General features: G+C 36.2%; 2 protein-coding genes across 2 annotated transcripts; one reads left to right on the forward strand and one right to left on the reverse strand.

The window, feature by feature from the left end:
• The first annotated feature begins 2,079 nt into the window (after positions 1-2,079).
• Positions 2,080-5,870, forward strand: LOC130101862 (uncharacterized). The gene is made up of 2 exons (XM_056267716.1): positions 2,080-2,202; positions 4,612-5,870. Exon 2 carries the CDS (start codon positions 4,613-4,615, stop codon positions 5,417-5,419), a length of 807 nt encoding a protein of 268 aa, XP_056123691.1. The 5' UTR covers positions 2,080-2,202; position 4,612; the 3' UTR covers positions 5,420-5,870.
• A 2,470-nt stretch (positions 5,871-8,340) lies between these two features.
• On the reverse strand, positions 8,341-22,520 carry epb41b (erythrocyte membrane protein band 4.1b). Its single transcript, XM_056267662.1, has 27 exons — positions 22,318-22,520; positions 21,422-21,553; positions 21,103-21,207; positions 20,949-20,991; positions 20,775-20,850; positions 20,430-20,648; positions 20,253-20,340; positions 19,752-19,904; positions 19,549-19,646; positions 19,167-19,318; positions 18,905-19,006; positions 18,533-18,616; positions 16,981-17,583; positions 16,725-16,844; positions 15,045-15,335; positions 14,756-14,959; positions 13,967-14,230; positions 12,549-12,758; positions 12,199-12,462; positions 11,267-11,509; positions 10,939-11,175; positions 10,098-10,292; positions 9,818-9,990; positions 9,687-9,716; positions 9,527-9,595; positions 9,251-9,439; positions 8,341-8,743 (listed from the first exon to the last, which is right to left on the reverse strand). Exons 2-27 carry the CDS (start codon positions 21,476-21,478, stop codon positions 8,687-8,689), a joined length of 4,326 nt encoding a protein of 1,441 aa, XP_056123637.1. The 5' UTR covers positions 21,479-21,553; positions 22,318-22,520; the 3' UTR covers positions 8,341-8,686.
• Between the last annotated feature and the right edge of the window lie 1,086 nt (positions 22,521-23,606).

Raw genomic sequence — 23,606 nt, forward strand, 5'->3', positions numbered from 1 at the left:
ATGCTTTTACAGTTGCTAAAATGACGGCTAGTTGCGTTTGGTGCGTCGATTGAAAGGCATGATTCTGGAGCTTTTACTTGAAATGTTTTTTTTTTTAAATGCAAAAAGACCTTTGTTTGTAATTGAACACATCCCAGATAATCCAAATTATCCTGTTTGAGACCACTAGAGGGCAGCAGGATTCTTTGTGTGTGTGTGTGTGTGTGTGTGTGTGTGTGTGTGTGTGTGTGTGTGTGTGTGTGTGTGTGTGTGTGTGTGTGTGTGTGTGTGTGTGTGTGTGTGTGTGTGTGTGTGTGTGTGTGTGTGTGTGTGTGTGTGTGTGTGTGTGTGTGTGTGTGTGTGTGTGTGTGTGTGTGTGTGTGCATGTATACATGTATAGAAATGTATACATGTGTGCTTGCATCTAATGTCAGGGAATTCTTGCTCTGGGCAAATCTGGAATTGAATGTCTCAAGTTTGTATTTACTTCAGATGAAATTGTAAAATGCATTTGTAAATTGAAGATATTGTACATTTGTTGAAGTGAATTGGACAGTTTGATTGACTCACTAGACACTGAAAATAGAATTAGAATTGAGCGGGTGTGTGTGGTGAGTGTGTATTTTCATCTTCTGAGACCCTGACATTTTGCCTTGTACAAGCATTCCTGAGTACTAAGACATTTTGTTCTGTCATTCACCGAGCAAAAGCTTTTTGTACACCCGTGACCTGCTGTATTACACAGCTGTAATTCTCAGCTCTGCTGCAACTGATTTTACTCAGCCATGTTGGAATCACTCCACTTTCATGCATTGGTTTGGCTTTTGCAGTGCTTCTCAAAGTTGTCATTATACACACATGCATATGCAGGTTCTTCTTATAGCATTAGGTCAAGATAATAGATCCAGTTAGGGTCGAAACTGGAGAAGCTGAAGACTCGGAAAATGGTTGTACAAAAGCTAAAATACTAAATAAAATAGATATTAGTCTGCAGATTATTGACTTGATTACAAGTAGGCATTTGGATGGTGATGGAAAATCAAGATTTAAGGAAATCCTAATCACAGTGGTTTGCGTCAAGGATGAGTTTGTATTAGATTTTGATTGTTTTCTTTGGTGTGTGTGTGCGTGTGTAGATTAAATGTCTCTCTAAGCAGACTGTTTATGTGTGACAGATTGTGTTTCTGAGTTTCAGTCCCGAATGGATGCATGAATAGAGCGAAGGAGAATAAATAAGGATTTCAAACAGAACTCTTGTTTATTTTTTGTTTTCATTCATAACGATCTTAACGGTTGCATAAAACTGAAATTTAAGTTCATGCTTATAAACAGAGGCTCAACTGGCATGGAGTTACTTTTGTGTCTTTTTTATGCAATTATGCATATTGGGTTTGAGAGCAAAAATAATTTAAGATTGTAATAAAAAAAAAAAAAAAGATTGCAAATAAAAAGTCTTCTTAAAACTGTTTTAAATTACAAAAAGAAAGCAACTGATAAAAAACTGCACTATGAATAAACTTCCTTTTTCTTTATGCAGTCCCCACACCTCATTACGCACCCATATTTTCTGCTCTGTTCTGCTGTTTTTGTTTGCAGGTCTAAAACTTTTGCTTGCTTATTTAGCATAGCATAAATTATTTTTGTAATAAAAAAGGTTGTTTTTTTAATTATATAATATCTTTATATACAATTACAATATTATTACATTTGCTCTCAGACAGTATGTTTGATTGCATAATGAAAACGCCAAAGCAACTCCATAAACTGGCCACTTCATAACCTACAGAATCTCGCATACTGAACTTCCATGATGGCCCACAGTTATCTGAATACATATTTAAATAACTAAATATAATACAAAATAACAGTCTGAGTTAGTGAGAAAAAACCTTGAATTGGGCCTAAAGACTCCCTAGAGACTCTAAGAATAGGTTATTCTGCCCACCGTGGGACCCAAAGGGCTTGCACACATGTTCCCATGACCCTCTAACCACAGTATCTCTCTCGCTCGCTCGCTCCCACGTCACTGGCCGGTTTAAAGTAAATGCGCCTCCCCTCACGCTCATGATACGCGCGTTTGCTAAAGGCTGGAGAGACTGATGGATTTGCGCGTCTTCTTCGACATGGTTATTAGACTCGTTGCAAGGTGCGCGCTCTCACGTCATTGAAGCAATTAAAACGGACCGTAGCCAATCATGTGTTTCCAGTGGAGAAGCAACTGAGGTGAGTTTAAGTGGTACTAAGTAACTTCAGGTGCTGATGTCCCGAGATATAGCTGAACGTTCACGATGAGCATGAAACAGTGTGTACTGAAACAGACATGCTACACGTACTGCGTTGCGTAATGTGCTTGGATGATATATCATTTTGAAGACACACCCATAAAGTTTGTTACCTTAAAGCTGAAGTGTTTTACAGGACAACTATAAATAAGCCATTTTCATGTTGATTTCCCTGCAAAAGTATAAATGTTGGGAACTATTGTAAGATTATTCTGTCTGAGAATCTAAAAAGCCCAATTCTAGCAACATTGGCCCAACCAATGGCATGTGTTTAGGGCGGGACTATCTGTATGTTTGACCAATGGAAGACAAACTCCACCTTTATTTTGTTTCACAAAACTAAGGCCACTTTAAAGTCACCATGATATCAAAATTGACTTTTCTTTTTTTTATTCAAAATTTCATTATTTATTGTAAATGATTTATCCATGCACATATATATTTTTTTATTCACGTGCCCTCGTAATCTTTAATTAAAATGACTTTCCCTCCCTCTTGCAAAGACATCTCTTCTCTTTTCTGATGAAGTTACTGGCGTGACGCCGCGTGAGGGCAGGTCTTTTGCACTTTATTCCAATTTAAATGGTTAAAATCAAGTCCTGCCCTAAATTCTTTTTCTTGTTAATTTAGATCCATGTTCGTCATAGGTAAGTAAAGACTATCGCAAATGTTGCGGTACGCAGAGAAGGAGACCAGAGGCCTTTTTTTGAATGGATGTCAGTTGAGGAGAGTCTTCACTATGCTAAATGAACTGCTTAAAACCCAATAGGATTTTCCCATAGGCTTAAAAACAAGCACTGCGATCAACAAAATTTTATGAAACTTGCATGTTTTGTCCATCAAGATAATTATCACAGATTAACACAACTTTTATTCATTTTGAAGCCTAAATGCAGTCGCCAGAAGTAAAAAGCTAAAGGTATATAAACGAACTACTCCACGGTCCCACGAATTCAACGTCACCATCACTAAGCTTCCGACAACTCTTTCAGTTTTTATCTTAAAACATTTCCCCAGAACGTTAGAGTTAGAATAGTTTGCAATAACACAATTATGACCATAACGATACGTATACGGCGTGATGGCGTTTAATGTCCCAGACAGCCTATGTAGTTCCATTTAGCCACTTGTTAGCAACCACCTTTTCCAAGACACGTAACAGCTTAACAAAATCTCGAGTGGGGTAATATTGATGTATTTTATGTCGTAGAATAAAACGTAAAAGTGTCTTGAGCTTTTGTTCCCCACAGACCTTATTTCAGCCATTTAACCAAAACCCCATTCAAAAAACCCATTGACTGGAAGTGCTAAAATGCTAACCTGCTTGCGTGTTTTGGCCTACAAAGTGATCATACCTGCACCACTCTATAATAAGACCTGCCAAGGTAACAGAATTGTCACAAAACACACACACACACACTCACATTTGCAGTATGTTTTTAATTTATGATTTGAAACAGACTGTGAAAGTCTCTTAGTAATGTTAACTACTGACCTTATTGTACTGTCTGAGGGAACCTATATGATGCGTTAGGCCTCTGGTTGACAAATGAACCTTATATCAATGAGCTTAGTGGAAAAGAAAAGTGTAAAATAGTGTATCTTAATTTTTTTTATAAATGCTATTGTCAAAATTTCTATTGTTAAACTGAAGTTGGATTTGTTGTAGGCCTATATCTTGTATGACTAGATGCGCTGGTGGTAAAACAACCTTCTTCTTAAGAAATGGTTTACATCGGTTCCACATCCTGATAGCTAAAATGTGCTACCCATGGTTTTAACACTTATACACTTACAGTAGTACATCTACATTTTTTTGCCTGTTGACAATATGTGTTACCCATGTGTCTATTTATAGGCTATACACAGAATGGTACAGCAGCATAGAAAATGCTTAAACTAGATTATCAGTAGTTCCTGAGCGGACAGCTTTCAAGGTGGGAAGTTGGGAACATTTTATAAAATGGTATTGTTGCCTATTACTCGTTGATTTCAGTTGCGCCTATAGAACAGTTAAAATATAAAAAAGAAAAGAGCTAAAACAAGTAAAGATGAAACTATTGCCTTACTGAGCAGAGATGAAATGTCAAACAGCATTTGCAGTAAATCTGTGAGTAACTGGATGTACAAAGAACTTAAAAAAGGATTATAAAAGGATTGTCAAGGATTAGTTGTCTTCCCCACAAATAAATGCTTCTGAGAAACTGCTAGGATTACTATAATAATGCATGCATTCAATATGCAAAGACTGAGTTGTCATATAAATGATATATTTTTTTAATATATGATTTGCAGAGGTTTGCTTGAGTATTTGGAGTCCATTAGCCTATTTTGCCTTTATTCCCAGGAGAATGTCTGAGGTAAATCCCACAGAAAAAGTCGCTGTAACAGTCCCAGAGTCAAAGACTCCACCGCCAAGGACGGATCCAGGGCCTGCGATTGGTGGACTGCGCCTGCGATCTACACCAGGGGCTTGTTTGTTGTTTGCTGGTGTTTTGCTGATAGTAGGAATCGGCGTCGCTGTGGTGGGGTATTGGAACAGTCAACCCCGCCGACAACAAACACCACATCATGTTTCAACTGGACGCACCTCTTCAGAGAAACTGAAGCTGATTGGTCCTGTCATCATGGGGGTGGGGCTTTTCATATTTATTTGTGCCAATACAGTTCTCTATGAAAATCGTGACCGAGAAAAACGTTACGAACAAGACCGAGATAAAGACGACCAGGAGATCCTGCCACTAGTACAAACTCATAGGAATAATAATTCAAAAGGATTGTCACAAATAGAAATGAACACCAACATGCGTACATTGGACTTGTCTGAAATCAACATTCATTGCTTAGAAGAAGGGGTGGGAATTCCCACTCTAAAGTGCTCTTCCCCATCCTCTGGCTCATGTAGCTCCAGTCAGGTTAACTTGGAGACTGGATCACCCCTCAGAGATCACAGAAACATGGAAACATTGGCCTTGCCAGTCATTAAACTCAATGACTGCCTGATTGGCCCCTCAGACCCAGAGCCTCCACCTCTCCCTGAACGGACATACCGGAAAAATATAGGAGAGGAAAATATAACAAATGTGGAGCTAAAACAAGTTAATCCTGCAGATTCATCTCTTATTACACTGAGCAAAGAAGAGCTAAAGGATCGGTAGTCTTTTACATCTGTTGTCCTCACTAAAGGTCCACATGTAAATATCTATTCAAGTCAAACTAATAAGATGTTAGGGCTGAGAATAGATAGATTTCCAAATTTGATTCCGATTCACAAATTCTTCTATTTTTTATTCAATTCTAATTCTTTTTGGTATATTTCTGTTGTAATAGGCCTATGCATTTTTCTTACATTTCTTTCTGTGCTAATTCTGTAATTATTACTGGGCAGTTTTTCAAACGTATTCAACCTGGTAATGTTTTTTGAACACGCTGCAGGTTTTTGATTTACTAAAACCGGCTCTCAAGAGTCATTTGTTCATATATCGTCACCTCTGTCTGTTTATAGAGGCAGTCGTTTCATGCCATCATGTCGCAGTAGCCTACACAGTCTTTCTATTACATCAGTATACAGAATTTACATTCGCAACTCAGGTAAAATATATATATATATTTTTACTATGGCTCTAAAGAGTAAAAGATCACTCAAGATTTTAAGAATCATTAAAAAAGATCACAATTATTCAGAAACTATTTTACCCAGACATAGGCTTCTTGTCACAAAACGCTTCTTGTTTTACCTTGTACTGGGGATCAGTTAAATTGCTAATCTCAAATAGAGATTTATTTTTAAAGTTTTGAATGAACTGTTTTATAAAACGCTTATGCATTGCTGTTGCTATATACCATGTGCATTTATTTAATTTTTTTATTTGATTGATAGATTGTAATCTGACTTGTGAGAGTGACATAAGGATTTGTTTGTAGATTTTTGTTCACATGAATTTTAAGTAGGCCTAATCAATTATATATGATCCTATTTTTTATGTGTTCCCAGTCCCACCCACTCAAGCTCAAAAGAATAGAGACTGCACTATGTGACATTGTGTTTGTTGTTCTGGTCTTTATAGTTCACATAAATGTCAGAGCATATGAAAGGCCTGCGAGACACATAAATAGATATGTGTGCACACACAGACAGATTCTCCTAGTCCTGCCCTTAAAAAAAACAAGTTTATTCAAGTGTACTATTAGTATACTTCTTTTAAACTAAAAATAAGCAAGTATACTTTCAGACTAATTTTTATTTACAACTCAGAAATATACTTTAAATTACACTTAAGTATACCTACACTGGCCGGAAAGTCTAAGTATATTTGGCATATACTTGTACTCAATCTTTTGATTGAGATACTTAAAAGTATAATTAAGTATTCTTAGTAGCCCTATACTTGGCTTATAGTGTGTTTGATTAAAAAGTTATTGATTTATAAAGAAAATGGATGTGTTCCTAGTTCTGAGTGTATGAATTTTTGTGTAGTCTACTGGTAGTGTACATAAGAATTTACTTCAAATCTACTTAAAGGTGCAATAGGTGATTCTCTGCAGAAACACTTTTTGTTATACTGGTTGAAATTCTCCTCATATCCTGATAGCAATCATGTTAAACGTTCTAAATGTATTTTCATAAATGTATATCTTCTGTGGAAGGCGTAGGACCATAAAATGAAAATCCAATCATCATATTCGGTCTGAATGAAACAATACAATGTCATACCTGTCAACGTTTGTTTTTACATACCCTGTTACGCACCCTGTTCGCGCAGACATCATACGTCATCAGCGCGTTTCAAGCTATGCAGAGTACAGACAGACGTCGGTCACGGAGCACCACAAACAATTACGCAAGCTATTACGCATCGTTTGAAAGAGTAAAGAAAGTTTAAAACGGCCGATTCCGAAGAAGCAGCAGAATCAAGCCAGACTATGCATTGCTTATGTGCATGTAATCCAACGCGATCATCAGACATTAAACAGCATATAAATCCAAACTGCCAAACGTTACCGAATGAAATGTTGACCTAGGAAGAAGTATAGGACTAACTACTAAATTAGTAGTTTACTGAGAGTATACTTCAAAGGGTACTTTCATAAACTAAAACATGTGCTACAAGTATGTAAATAGTAAACTCAGTATACCTATAAGTTCACTTGTATAGTTGAAGTACAAATGAAAAACGTAGTTGTAAACTAGTTGTGTACTCAAAGTATACTACTGTTATACTTAAATACACTCTTGTATACACTCATTAGGGGGAGGTGCCTGTGTTGCATAGCATATTCGTGTATCTGGGGGCGGAGCTATCAAAATTATCCTTTTAGTTAGGGCCGTGTTTGTTTTGGTGATTTCAAATATCACCAATGTTTCTCAGAAATTGCTTACTGCACCTTTAATTGTTCTGTATTGTTAAGAGACAGCCTGAAAGACAAGCTTCTAGAAGTCACAGCACACAGTGGGTGTCAGTCACATGCAGTCATACAGCAGTGAGTAATGCTCTGTTTTGATTAGTGTGGGTTAATCCCGAACTGTACGACTGCTGCAAAACCAGTACAGCTGTCTGGTACAGCATCAGAGCTTAGAAACATGGATTAACAGTCTTTTCAATATCTCAATAGTCAGTAAGTATACAATGAGGGATTTGGTTGGTTATGATGATTTAATGAGCCCCTGCTCTGTGGATGATGTAACTGCAGTATTTTGGAGGCAAAAAAAGTGCATTCTGATTAGATACATTTTTTGCAAGGAACTTATAAATCACAAACATCAAAGGGAGCAGAAATAATATTTTTAGAGGTATTCACATGTTAGCCACCAAATAATCACAAATTTCATTAGAGCTCAGTGTAGACTAAAATGTGCTAGAATTTTTTTTCTTTATTAGTAATGTAGTCTTGTTTTACAGTAAAATATCTAAACATCCTTAAAACAAGATAAATTAACTTTGTTGAATTCTTTTCAGAGACTTGAATTATGTTTATTTTTCATATTTGTCATATATAAAAAAATATATAAAAAATTGATGAACATGTTTAGAAATCGACAGTGTGCCACATACTGAACATAGAATAAACACATCTCAAATTTGGCAGTGCATATGACAGCTTTTATTCCTTTTGATTATAATTGAATAGGTGTAAGCAGTTAAAATAAACTAAATTGAAGCTTGAGATTTGTATTGATTTTCAGCTTGAAGGTCTATAAAAATTAAATTATGTCAAATTATATAGTATTGTGGATTACCAGTGTACAAGTAAACAACTTTCAACAATGTTAAATTACACTGATCAAATTGATGAAAACTGCAAAAGAGGGTTATATTCTATAAAACATGCAAAGCGTTTGTTTTTTCCACATGTTCACATCCTTGAATGTTTCAGCCGTGATTATATGCAAGTGCGTAGAAATGAAATGATCAGGCAGTTTGAATTCAAACATATATTGTTTCTTGTTGGCGAAGCAAGACTGTTTTTTCATCATCTTCAATCTGCAAAAGAAGATTTTACAGTCACAATTGGTTCACAGTCTTTTCTAAAAAGCATTTAAAAACGTTCCTTTTGGAAAGTCTTTAAAAGACAGGAGTGTGTTTTAATATGAAAGGTGGAACAATAAAGCTGTTTGAGGTTGGATCCGTCCCTAAATCCCTGTGTTTCTCTCACATCTAGATACTGTAGATCAGTGGTTTGCAACCTTTTTGACTCCAAGCCCCCTTTGTTCAAGACAATATACAGGCCCTCCTGTCTAAGCTGATATGTACCAATGGTACTTCTGTTGTAACTAATAATGATAATAAAAAACACCACATAATGTTTTACATGTATAGAATTTTTAGAATTTTAATTAAGACTTAAATTTAAATAAATTATACTTATTGGGGCCCCCTGGTGGGCCCCGGTCCTCTGGTTGAGAGCCACAGCTATTTTTAACAATTCCTTGTTGAGCACATTATAACTATATGCTGTTGTGTGTGTATACATGTATGTATGTAACTCACTAAGCCCATTCTGACGAGTATCTCGCCGTTGAAATGGGGGAGCTGAGCTTTGCCAGAAGGTGAGTATGACGAGAGACGTCTGTCCCATTCAGTGGGTTTGAAATCTTCCTTGACCTCCATAAAGACACGCTTAAGTTCAGTAATGCTGGCGTGGTGCTTTAAAATAATCTCCTGGGACACATCCAAGTCCTAAAGAGAGCATATATTATGATTCATTTAGTATAGGATTAGCATTAAAGTAGACAAGCCAATATCAATTTTATACACTTCACAAACCTCCAGCATCAGAATGCTGTGACGAACATAAATGCTCTCTCCCTCAATTTTCTTTTTCCATATCTGTGACTAAGAAAAAAAAAAAAACACGATTATGGATTAATATGCTCTGGATAAGTAGGAACATGACAAAGATGATAGAAATAGATGAGTGTCTCACCCTCCTCATGAGCACGGACTCAGTCTCAGCCTGTTAGTGTTAAGAGAGAGAAAAATGATTTTTAGAGGATTGAAACTTTCACATGTTCTTTTGTGTGTATGTGAAGTTTACAGTATGAGTGTGTTTGTAACCTCAGACTCCAGTGTGATGTTCAGGACGTCTTTTGTCTTCTCCTGACGGGTTTTTGTAATGGACACAGGTTGTGCGGTCGGAGTGGAAGTCAGTGGTTGGTCAGCTGGGATCTGTGGGCGGGGTTTGGGCGGAGCCACTGGGGAAATAACAGGGGTGTGTGGAAGAGTGGGAACTAGAGAAAGAGAGATGTTCAGGAATACATGGTAACAGGTTTGACAGACATTAGAAAATATTAATTTCTTATAATCAAGTGTTTTTGATTCTGTTTGTGATACATACCATAATCTTTAGGGAAAGCACCCATAAGGGTAAACCAATCGTCCTCCAATTCTGTCTGCAGCTGTACTGGTCTTTTCTCTGGTACAGATGGCCTTTTTGGTCTTTCCTCAACTCTTATCTGTTTCTTCCTCTCTTCTTCCCTTCTCCTCTTCTCTTCCTCAGCCCTCCTGTCCACTTTAAGGTCATCTGCGACAACTTTAAAGAAAGTAGAGAATAAGAATTTTTTGACAAGACTGCCAACTGTGCAATAGTGAAATCTGTCCCAAATACAGTATTTGTTGTTATTTTGTATGTAAATGGGACATATTTTTTTAAAAAGATTTTACATCAAAAATGTGGTATTCAGTAGGACATAAGCGAGGACACATTAAATTGGTCAAAAGTGATTTTTATATTGTTGCAAAAGATTTCTATTTGAAATAGAATATGTTCTGTTGACCTTTCTATTCATCAAAGAATCCTAAAAAATGTATAACTATTTCTATAAAATATTACGCAACACCACTGTTTTCAACATGAATAATAATAATGCATCTTCAGAACCAAATCAGTATATTAGACTGATTTCTGAAGGATCATGTGACACTGAAGACTGGAGTAATAATGCTGAAAATTCAGCTTTGCCATCACAGAAATAAATAACATTTTAAAATATATTTAAATAAAACCTGTATTTTTACATTATAATAATATTTCAAAATATTACTGTTTTACTGTATCTTTGATCAAATAATTGCGACTTTCAAAAACAGTAAAAATCTTACCAACACCAAAATTTGAACAGTAGTGTGTGTGTATATATATATATATATATATATATATATATAAAGTGTGTATGTACCTGTTTCTTCTGGTGAAACATCAAAAAGAATGAACCAGTCGTCTTCTGCTTCAATCTGAGGCTGTACTTCTGTTGCCAGAGTAATAGATGGTTGAGCTCTTCTGGCTTCCAGTTCCTGTTTCCGCTTCTCTTGTTCTCTTAGTCTCCTCTTCTCCTCCTCTCTCACTCTCATCTCCTGCTGTCTCTCTCTGTCCTCCTGTTCTTTAATCCTACGCTCTACAGTGGCCACTGAAACAACTGATCAAACATATTCTGATTACAATATGCCTCTCACCTGAAGCAATACCAGGATAGAACAGAGAATAAGACATGCAGTTAGTGTTCCCACCTGAAGGGACGCTCCTCTTCTCAGAAGGTGTTGTGTCCAGCAGTTCAAACCAATCATCATGAACTTCTTGAACCCCGGTGGGAATCATCTGCGGAACAACGTCAGCTCTCTTTCTGGGCTCATCAATGACCACTCTCTTTTCTTCAGTGATCAGTCTTTTCTCTCTCATCTGCTCCTCCACCACCCTCTGAACTCTCTGGTCTTTGGTGATTTCACAGACCTCAAAATCTGTGCTTCTGACATCTAAAAAAAGCACAGTAAACAATGGGGTTTGTGTGCACTTTTGTAGCTGTTTTGCTTCATGAGAAGCTTGTTAAATTATTTGTACCACAGATTCATAAAAAAACACATAAAACTCATCTTTATGAAAAGCATGTAATAAAGATACTTGATACTAGTCTTGGGTAAAAACCTTATTTAGTAACCCTTTACAATAAGGTCCTATAAGTTAACACTGGTTAATGCATTAACTAACATTAAATAACAATGAGCAATACATTTGTTACAGTTTTCATTAATCTTTGTTAATGCTAGTTATTAAAAAATACAACTGTCCATTGTTAGTTTATGTTAAAAATGAACATTAACTAAGATTAATAAAGGCTTTAGATGCATTTTTTTATTGTAAGTTCACGTTATCTGATGCAGTTAATATTAACATATGGAACCTTGTTGTAAAGTGTTACCCATTATTTTAATTATACAGTTTACAGTAAAGTTGTATATATTAACATTAATATAGTATGTATCATGTTTTTTAAAAGCATTTAATAATATTTGTTAAATGTTATTGTAAACAATGTTTCATGTTAAAATGTATTGGTATGTGGTTTTCCATTACCTATTATTGAGTTTATCATCTTTTTATTTATTTTTTTGCTATTATTGTTATACATCTATGATAGTGTTTAAAGGCATGTGTGGTGCTGTACCTGATGGAAAACTCTTCTGCTCATAAGGCCCTTTGTCAAAAAGCTGAAACCAGTCGTCATCAACTTCCCTGGGCACCACTGGAAACTGTGGGGTTTGTACGATGCTCGTCCTCTTCTTCTCTGGTACTGTTATTTGTTCTTTAGTGCTCACGGTCATCACCTCAATCACTTTCTCCTCAGTCCTCACTCTGCTCTGAATCTCCTTCTCTCTGGTCTCCTCATAAAGCTCAACAGTTGTGCCTCGCAGCTGTGGAGACGACGGCTCTGGAACAAACAATGAATGATGAATGTTTCGGTGTGTTTTTCATGTGTGCATTTGTGGTTGTGGTTGTGTGTGTGAGTGTGTGTACCTGATTCTATAGGAGAAACATCAAAAATGATGAACCAGTCGTCCTCTATGTCTCTTTCAGGCTCTGCAAGTGGCTCTGGCCTTCTATAATTCACTGTCACCTGCTCCTGTTGTTTTATCTGCACCTCTTCTTTTCTCCTCCCAACAGCGATCTTTTCTTCAGCCTCCAAAGGAGCCACAGACACAACACGAGTTTCTGGAGTGACAGACACTAAAAATTAGAAATGACCTGTTATCAATGAAAATTACCACAACAACGAAATTGAAGTGTGTCAGTAATCGCAAAAATCCATTCGCTTTCTCACAATATAAAACACTTAAAATGCAAATTCTATCATTATCTACTCACCCCCATCATGGTATAAGATTATTTTTCTTAACCTACTGGCAAAATGTTTTTCTTTTCTTGTTTGAAGCCCAAATATCACGAAAGGTTGTTAGATTTATGCTTACAATGACCAAAAATTGGTTTGAGAAAAATGAATGTCATTAAAAATACTGATTAATAATTTAAATAATATTTTTTATTTAGTATTTTCTAGTATAATTTAATTGTACCTTTTATTTTTGGATCAGTGTTATTTAAGTATTATTGTATCTGTTATGATTCCTGTCTTATGTTCCCCTTGTCTTGTGTGGACTTTTGTCATTTCCTGTCCTGTACCATGTTTTGTAGTCCCTTGTAGTTGTTCTTGTTTATTAGGCTCCCCAGGTGTGTTATCTTGTTTAGCTTGTTAATCTCTGTATTTAAACCCTGTGTCTTGTATCAGTGTTTGTGGGTTCTTGACTTTGTAATGTTGTTTGTGCTGTTCCTGAGTCCTGTTCCATAGTCTATGTCTGTTTAATTAAAGCTGCTGCATGTGGATCCTGCTTCGTCCTTTGATTCAACCTACAGTGTTACAATCATAGACTGTAAAAGGTTACAATATATTTAATAATAGTTTGAATTAGCTTGTGTTTTTAGATTTTCAGTTTTAATTTTAAAGTTATAGTCATTTTGTTATGTGCTTTTGTAAAAAAAATTTTGAATATATTTCTATATAGCTTTAATTTATTTTTATTTCGGTTTTATTTTTCATTTTAATACTTCAAATTGAACCAATTTCATTTAGTTGCCAGTGCAACATTTCTAATACATTTCTAATGATTTTTAATAATCTTAGTTTTAGTTAACATTATCCAAAAAAATTGGAATAATAAATGCCACAGTTACTTTTCATGTTTGTTTTACAGAAATGTGCAGCTTGGATATTCTTATTTGTTACATGGAAGAAAAAAAATCACAGTGACAGGAGGGTGAATAACTGATGACAGAATTTTTGGCTGAACTGTCTTACAACTGAATCTTTATCACACAAATATCAGAATTGTGAAATGTGAATTTGATTGTGATTATGCTTGCAGAAAGAAGTACTTCACCTGATGGAAAACTCTTCTGCTCATAAGGCACTTTGTCAAAAAGCTGAAACCAGTCGTCATCAACTTCCCTGGGCACCACTGGAAACTGTGGGGTTTGTACGATGCTCGTCCTCTTCTTCTCTGGTACTGTTATTTGTTCTTTAGTGCTCACGGTCATCACCTCAATCACTTTCTCCTCAGTCCTCACTCTGCTCTGAATCTCCTCCTCTCTGGTCTCCTCATAAAGCTCAACAGATGTGCCTCGCAGCTGTGGAGACGACGGCACTGAAACAAACACAACCCATGATGTATGTTTAGATATGTGTGCTCATGTGTGTGTATATATGGTTGTCTGAAACAATATGGTGGACATTTACTGTAGTAATGCTGTATCAAAAATACAATCTGTTAATTGTTTTAAATAACATATATTTAACTTATTGAGAAATAAGTATTCAAATCAGGGAATAATGAGATGTAATTAGAAAGTATTAATTGAGCAATTATTAATAATTTGTTTTAAAAAGAATGTTATGAATTTCTTTCAGTTCAGTAAGAGCCCTCTTTCTATCAATTAAAATCAACTTCCTGTGATGTATGGCCAGTTGAATTCAAGTTTCAACTAATGAAATGTGTCAAATCAAAAATAATGAATTTGGCCCAAACCTGATGTGGTATAGATGTGCTCCTGAATCAACACCTATCCTAACCATAAACTACACTTGTCATTGTTGATAGGAATATTGTTATATGATGTTCTAGGATGATGACACTGAGGAAATTCACACTAAGCAACATGGTAGTGTGTACCTGATTCTTTAGGAGAAACATCAAAAATGATGAACCAGTCGTCCTCCACGTCTCTTTGAGGTTGTGCTGCTCTCTGCTCCAGAATAAGTGTCTGTGGTCTCCCATAATCCTCTGCCACCTGCTCCTGTTGTTTTACCTGCTCTGTTTTCACTCCGCTCCGGATCACGTCCTCTCTGGTCTCTTCATACAGCTCAACAGAGGCCACTGAAACAAACACAATCCATCACACATATTGATTTCTTGTTTGTTTTATATGAGTGCATGATAGTGATTGTGTGAGAGCATGTACCTGATCTTTTAGGAGAACCATCCAAAACGACAAACCAGTCGTCGTCTTCATCTGTTTGAGGCTCTGCTGCTCTCTGTTCAAGAACAACTGGCTGTGGTCTCCCATAATCCACTGTCACCGGCTCCTTTTGTTCTTTCTGTACCTCCTCTGTTTCCACTCTGCTCGGAATCGCCTCCTCTGTAGTCAGTGTTTGTGGCTTCTCCGATGGCACCAGCTCTTGCTGTATTTTCCTTTCTACCTCTCTCTTCTCTTCTTCAGCCTGATATTCTTCAGGAACGGAGCTGCTCACATCTGGTAGCGGAAATCCATTTGAGTGTTTTGTTGACATTTGTTGAGAAGCATTTCAAATCCTATTTATGCATGTTTCCAGTGTTATAATAAAAGGAGTTCAGGATGAACATTTAGCTGCTGCTACTCACAGGTAAACAGGTACAACTTATATATAATATATGTAAGGGATAATGTAGACAGTCACTTACCAAATAAATATGTCAACATGAAATATTCATTTCAACTTAAATTATTTATTTTATAATTACTTGTTTATTTTTAATAAAGAATTTTTTGTTTTGTTTTTTATTATTAAAAAATCCATTATTTTCTTCCACTACGAGCTCTGTCTTTAATTCTGATTGGTTGTCAAATATTTTATCGTTCATCAGCTGTAAAAAGTTGTTCTGAAAAAGATTCCAATGATATTGTTCCTCTGTGTCATTATTGTTAGTGCTGTGGTGTGGACTTCACTATTCTCATATAATTAGAACGATTATTAAAACTTTATTGCTATAGTTATTGTTCTTGGTGTGAACGGGCCTTAAAGTCAGCATGAAATCATAATGGACAATTCTTGTTTTTTAGGGAATATTGCAGTATTTATTATACATTATTTACAGTATTTGTGTCACAGTCTGTCTTGTCTCCGCCTCTTCACTACACTTCCCAGCATCCCTCATGTTTTCGCACCTGCCTGTCATCATCGTTGTCACCTGTGTCTTGTTTATCATCATCTGTGTCACCTGTTTTAGTTCATCCGTGTTTGTATTTAGTTCCTTCAGTTCAGTCAGTCCTTTGTCTGTAGTTAGTTGTGTTTAGCGTGTGTTATTTTGCCTGTCTGTACCTGCCTGAAGTTTCTTTGTAAGTAAAAGTAATTGCATTGGAGCTCTTGCCTTTTCGTCTTCTTCTGCCTGCACCACGCTGTGACAATTTGTGTACCCTTTTTTTATTTATTCATGTGCCCATTTAATTTTTAATCAAATACCTTCCTCTCCCACTTGCAGCGACATCTTTTCTCTTATGATGTGTTTACTGGCACAAGGGCGGTACAACCTGTCACTCACATGAGATCGACAAATAGCAATCCACAACGATCCAATCAATTCCCGATGAACAAAATCAAGTCCCGCCTTACATTTTTTCTTGTTTGAGAAGCCGTTCAACTTGCAACTTCCATGTCATGCTGACTTTAAGAGTAGTATGCGAGTATGCGGATAAATGTGCAAGATGCCACCAGATTTGTTTTTATGCACAAGTCTGCAGTGTGATACGAGAAACATAAAAATAGTTGTTTTAGTTGGACGATGGTAAATATGACATATGACTGCTAGATGGTGCAAAGGACCAATCAGAATAGAGTATTTCAGAGAGCCGTGTAATTAAAACAGAAAAGTATTTTATAGATACCTGAAAGATGCGATATCTCCATGGTTTGTGGGAGCACATCCAATAGAATGTACCAATCATCATCTTTCTTCATTAGTTTGGGGATATATACTATCTGTTGCAACTCCTCCTGAACTCTTCCTAAAAAAATATGATGTTTACACCTTAGGTACTTCAATTAGCTTTTCAATTTAACTTAGAAATATATTTAATGAAAAAGCAATGAACAAAATTTCATAACATATGACATGAGACATGACAAAATCACATGACATACCTATGGGAGTAGGCGTAAGCATCAATGGCCTGCAATCTAGTAAAATGTACCAATCATCTGTCTCCACGCGTTGAAGCTCCTCCTTTTCAACTTGCTGCAACCTTTGTTCCAAACTTTCCACTTCCTGTAATCCAACCCTCAGTTCTTCCACCTCAACTAGCTTTCGTTTGATAGCCTCCACCTCCTCCAGTCTCTGCTCCATGATTTCCAGTCTCTCAAAAATGTCCCCAGAACCAAATTTCCTCTCTTCAGTGACCATAACATGTCTTTCTACCAGCTCCATCCTCTCTATCTTTTTCTCTACATCTATTTGTGATTCCACCAAAGAGTTGACCTCCTGTGTCCATTGTTTAGTGATTACTACCCTCTGTATTCTTTCTCCATTGACTTCTAGTACTTCCTCTCTTAGTGTCTCCTTTAGAGGTTTCATTACTTCCTGGTGTTCTTTCTCGATAACATCAGACCCCTCCTGGACCACCTGAACTTTATATGATTGTTTTATCACAAGCTCATTTGTGAGCCTCTCGTCTGACCCCTCCACAACTTCCACGTCCTCTCTCAGTTCTTCCGTCTGAAGAGGCTGCTGGACGCCTGATAGTGAAACTGGAACAAAATTAACCAAAATTACAATCAATCACAGCTCTTTCCTTCAGGGAATGTCAAGATTTAATGCAAACTATAATATGTATTTACGCAGAGCAGTCCAGAGGGACTTGTGCGTTTCTTCTTGAATGTTATGGAAAATGTCAGCACAGGCTGCCCTTTTATCCTTATGTCAACAAATTTGGTTGATTACCAGAGCTTGACTTTTTGGCATGTGGATGGAAGTGAGAAAGCATAAGTTAGGTGCAAGCTCCAAAAATAGGAGCTTAAAAAAATAGTTAGGCCTAGACCAAAATCACAATTAACAATATTTTAAAATATTTTTTTATTGTTAAAGGGTTAATTCACTCAAATTAAATTTCAGTCATTAATTACACACCCTCATGTCGTTCCAAACCTGTAAGACATTCGTTCATCTTTGGAACACAAATTAAGATCTTTTTAATGAAATCTTAGGGGTTTCTGTCCCTCCATTGACATCAACGCAACTACCACTTTCAAGCCCCAGAAAGGTTGTAAAGAGATCATTAAAATAATTTGTGTGACTCCAGTGGTTTAACCTCAATTTTAGGAAGTGAGTGCTTTGTTTGCACCAAAAAAACAAAAAACAAACATAATTTACCACTTTATGGTAAAGATCTTCACTTTATGATCTTCATTTGTGTTCCAAAGATAAACAAATGTCTTATAGGTTTGGAACAACATGAGGGTGAGTATCTTTGGGTGAATTAACCCTTTAATGTTTTAGGAGTTATAATAATTCATCATTTAATAATTATTTATTTTATACATTTATATTATATATTTATTTCCCCCAAATTATATCACTATATATTCTAGAGTCTGTGCATGCTTAGTTAGGCATGGGTTAATGCTCAGTTAGGCATTGCAGGCTTTTCTATAGAAGATGTACAGAGTGGTGTATTTGAGAGCACTAGAAAAGACTTACATGGGCTGCTGTCAAGGAGGACACACCAATCATCTGCATGATGCTTCCACTCCTGCAGCTTTTGGCTTTCCAGCATCCCATCATCTGTACAGGATGTTTACAGTTCATCAGAAAATATTTGTAATTGTATAACGAACAAAGATTAAAAAAGGAACCAAAAATCATATAGTGAAATGTATTTGTTTAAACAAGAATTATTAATTAAAATAGACTAAGTAATATGTGTTTGACACACACAACTATATATATATTTTGTGGTCAAATGGCAAAAGCAAGACTGCCTATTTATTTACTATTCTTTGATCATAAATGCAGATACAATGCAGTTATTTCAGTCAGATTACATTATTTCAATTTGCCATAGGACTTTACCTGATGTAGAAATGTGCCATTTGTCTGGACCGTAGACCAGGAACCAATCGTCAAACTCTGCTCGAACTGGTTGCGTTAGAATATCAAGAATTTCTTCATTTGCTGAAAACAAACAAACATTTAAAGTGAATAATTTGTATCCATAAATAAAAAAACTAAATTAGCCTAAAAAAAACAAAAGAAAAGGAAACAAATCTACTAAATTAACTACATATCAAATCAAACAAACTAAAACTAACAAAATAAATAAATAAATGGTTGCCTTTTCTCTTGTTGATATAACGTGTGAATCGTGGAGGAGCTCGCGTGATGTTGCCACTGGCCTCCAGACACTCAGACTGAGTGAGTCCATGGTGGCGGAACCTGGAACCCAAGGTCAAGAGCCGTTTTGCTTTTGTGTCTTGAAGTCTGTTTCTGAAAAACACATTCAGAGGTATGGACGTTTTTCTTGAAATATCCCAAAGAGGTTCGAAAAAGTTTTACTTCGAATAATAATCTTTTCAAATAATGTATACATTTGACTGGAGCGCCCCCTTGTGTTTCTTGTGCTCACATGGACACAAAAAAATGGCTGAACCTTGTTATATACATACTGACTGTAAGCCTTGGTTAGGTAATAAACATACATACATGGGCTGGCTTACCTGAAGAAGCTATGATGTTCTACAGAGCATTTCCATAGTTGTTTGCAGGCTCGGTAGGTGGCCAATCTAAAGCTGACGTCACCCTCAGACTCATCTGGCTAAATCAGGTCAAATGGAAAAGTTAACCACATTAGCGTGTGTCACTACTCCAAAAGACCAAGAGCAATCCATAAGCAAAGAATAAAGCTAGTGTGCATGAATACCTCAGAAGGACGCATCTTGAGAAGGAAGGTGCTGCGTTTGTGGGAGATTTTAAGAACTCTGGGCCAAAAGAAAACATTTGTTTTTATCCCATCCTCATAAACCATCAGTCCCTCAGAGCACACGCCGAGCATCACATCTGCACCGCTGACATCCTATCAACAAATCAAACATTATACTAAAGATGTGCACCGTTCATGCCCTGTTAAGGGCTAGTTCATCCAAAAATGAAAATTCTGCTATATCACTCAATGTTGTTTCAAGCCGTTTGACTTTCTGTCTTCTGTGGAACACAAAAGAAGACTTTGAAGAATGTTTTTGTTCATACAATGAAAGTCAATAGGGTCCAAAACAACACTTGACCCCATTGAGTTTCATTTTATGGACATTCTTCAAAATATCTTATTTTGTGTTCTGCAGAAGACAGAAAATTGTACATGTTTGCTGATTTTAATACATTCCAAATACTTTCAAACTGAGTTGAGTTGACAAATTAAAATTACTTTGGCAGGATGCAGGTCAACTCCATACATGGGAAGCCCCATGGCGTTCTCAAGGAAAAGCATATCTGCCTGGGCAGGACTCATGAATCTGTGTAGTACACAAAGAAATTATACAAATGTGTTTTTGTGTATGAGTTAGTGTACATATATGTGTGTATGATTGTTGGTACAGGATACCTGTATGTGGAATGCAGCTCCATCACTCTCTCCTCCAGCTCTTCACTCTGATTGGGTGCAAGAACGATTTCACTGACATAGTTGTTCTTGTGGAGATTTGGGTCGTAATCTCCTAGTGTTGACTGAACTGTGTATGAACCCAACAGAGACAAGATGTCTGATGGACAGGGCAGTCGGCCAATCAGAATATCTTTCTTCAGCTGAAGACACAAGAGATATCTGAAAGAATTACATGGAGTAGTAAGTGTTCAGTCAACGAAAGAAAAACATGCACATATGTATCAACACAACTATAAGCAGTTCAATGTGTATGTTTTATATGTGTGCATTTGTCTCTTGTTGTACCTAGTGATGTCCTCAGACAGAATTGAGGGATCGGGTGGGTAAAACTTGATGCTGAAAAAGAATTCAGTTACTGGACCTGAAACCAAACAAACAGGGAACAAATGTAGAGCTGAAAACACAAGCATGTGTGAATCTGCACCATCCACTAATAATGTATATGTGAAAATCTCATACTTTTTATCTGTTTTCGGATCTCTTTAGCACAGTCCAGCCATACCTGAATCAATAAACACAGAATAATGCTTAAAACAAATGAGTTTTTATTTGTCAAATGATTGAATATAACAGAATCTCTATATGCCAGTGTGATATAAAATGAAATAAATACCCTGGTACTAGGAGAATCCCACATAACCAGACCATAATAATCCCTCTCCAGCAGGTCAAGGTGTTCACAAACTTTACTGAAGAGATCTTGTCCCACTGCATTTCTCTGTGCAAGAAGAAATTGAGTTTTAATCATAACATCTACCTGTATATCTTTTTAATGTCTTTAAAAAAATTACAGTAAAAAAAATATAAACTTAATTAAATATTACTATAATTCAATATATTCTCAAGAAAAAACTTCTTGTTTGAAAGATCCTGATTAAGAATGTGATTTTTTGCAATGTGAAAGGAAGGACAGAGAGTCTTTGTTCAGATACCTCCAGTTCCCACACAAAGTGGGTGTCATCCAGGAAATTCACTCGACACTGCAACATGTCTCTCAAAGTACTCTCTTCTCTTCTGTTTATTCCTCTGGTGGTGGAGTTCAGGCAGTCTCGTCAGGCAATGAGCTGCAAAAGTAGCAAGGCTTTACAATTTTCTTTCGAACTGGACCTCAGTTCACATTCATGTTCCCGTGGTTCTAAAGCAGCACACGTCTGTATGAGGCATCATAAGAGGCCCTGCCCTCCTGCACTGTCCTGTTGTGTGATATTGATATGAGTGTTTTAGAAAGATATGCCCACCCCCCACCCACTCACACAGAAACACATAAATACATCAACATGCCTGTGATAAGTGAGGGGGTCAGTCATAAACATATATTTATTTGTTCATCATGACTGGAGAAAGAGGAGACAAGAAGGAATTACTAAAGTATAAATGGATTATTTATTTAATATGATGTTACGCGGTCTTTTCTGACTAAGATAAGCTGATAAGAATGGGTGGGGTAGCCAAAGATCTTCATGCAACTCTTCCCTCATGTAACATATTCATATTACAAAATATGCACAAAAATGACTTAAAAAAAGAGAGATACTAAGCTGTCCATACTGTTTATATGTAAAATGGTATACAGGGTTTAAACTTTTCAACCACATGGTTTAAATATAACGTTGTGGGTCATGAAAAAAGTATCTGCAGGCATATTACATCAATATTTTATATGAACGTCTTGTGAGAGTGAAAATATCCACTATTAACAACAATAGCATTTTTTTTTTTAGCTATAGCCGATTTTTCTTTTAACTAACTTACATTAAGTCCTAAAATGTCTTATTGCCTATATAAATTAAATGAGTCTGTAGGAAAATAACATGAATGATCAGCCTACCTGTGCATGTGAGCTCTTCATTGGTCTTCTCATGTAGCAGCTCCCAGCAGTCTATGATGAGGGTGGAGGATCAACACTATTTCCATGACGTTAGTACTGAGATAATCAACCGTGCACATGAAACCAGACCTAGCATATCTTAAACAAAACTGAAAACATTTCAAACACTATTTTTTAAATAATGAGTATCCCCCCATAACATAGCCGACAACTGCTTTATTTTTATAGTTGCAAACTCCAAAGTGAAGAGCTACATACTATTCCAACTACATTTACTGATCTGATGGACACTTGGGTGTAGGCTAAATAATAAACTAGCAAGCCTTTCCATCCATCCTTTCATTCTCCCATCCAGTGTAGGGTCAAGGAAATGGTGGAGCCTTTCTAAGCAAGCCTTTCTATTTAACACTATATTTCCGTTTAAGCGGAATCGCAGTGTGATATTATTATATACATGTGTGTGTCTTGGGCAATTGAATCCTAGAGCAGTCCTCTGTCTGTTATCTGTCTCAGTGCAGAGGAAAGCATGAGACTTAGATAACACTGTAACTGTCAAACTTCTACTCATGTACAGTCTAGACATTTAAGAGCAGTGGACAGTTGCATAAACTGCTAGTCTTACAAGTTAATACATTTTTTTTCCTTTAAGACTTGTCTTTTAAAGCCACTTCCATAAAATGTAGATTGGACTAATTTGAAGCTGAAAAGCTAAACTGATTATGGTCAAGCTAGTTCTTAATTAGTTCCTAATGTCACAATAATTTGGACATCAGTTTTAACTAATCTAAGCGAGTCTAGTGTAATCTGAGATTTTTCTATTATTAACCAATGTGGGTGTTCCTTTTTCTTGACGGGAGGATGCAAAATTGAAATAACGTTTGAGACATAAAAAACACATTCAGTCTGATAAGTGAGATCATTTATTGTTGTTTAATCCATTTTCTTTAACTTTCTGGTATCAAACGTTATGCATATCTGTAAATAAACATACCTGACACAATTGAGTGGCAAATAAAAACGGAAAGAGTAATACATTTTTTTAAAAAACTTGAGTCACATGACCATCAATGCAACACCATTTCTTATAAGTTCAAATAACAATGTAACTGATTAAATGTTGACTATTGTCATTCAACAGTAGAAGGGTTAATTGTAAGATTTAAAGTTGATTAAAAACACGTTCTCTACTTAATGATCAATAGTATTTCTGCAGCAATAAAGATGCCATTCATATTTTTGGTGACATATGGTAAATCCCACAAATATTACATGAAAAATTATGATGCAAG

Source organism: Rhinichthys klamathensis, unplaced genomic scaffold (genome assembly GCF_029890125.1).
Source record: "Rhinichthys klamathensis goyatoka isolate OS25496 unplaced genomic scaffold, OSU_Roscu_1.1 h1tg000262l_1, whole genome shotgun sequence".
In the NCBI taxonomy this organism is placed as follows: Eukaryota; Metazoa; Chordata; class Actinopteri; order Cypriniformes; family Leuciscidae; genus Rhinichthys; species Rhinichthys klamathensis.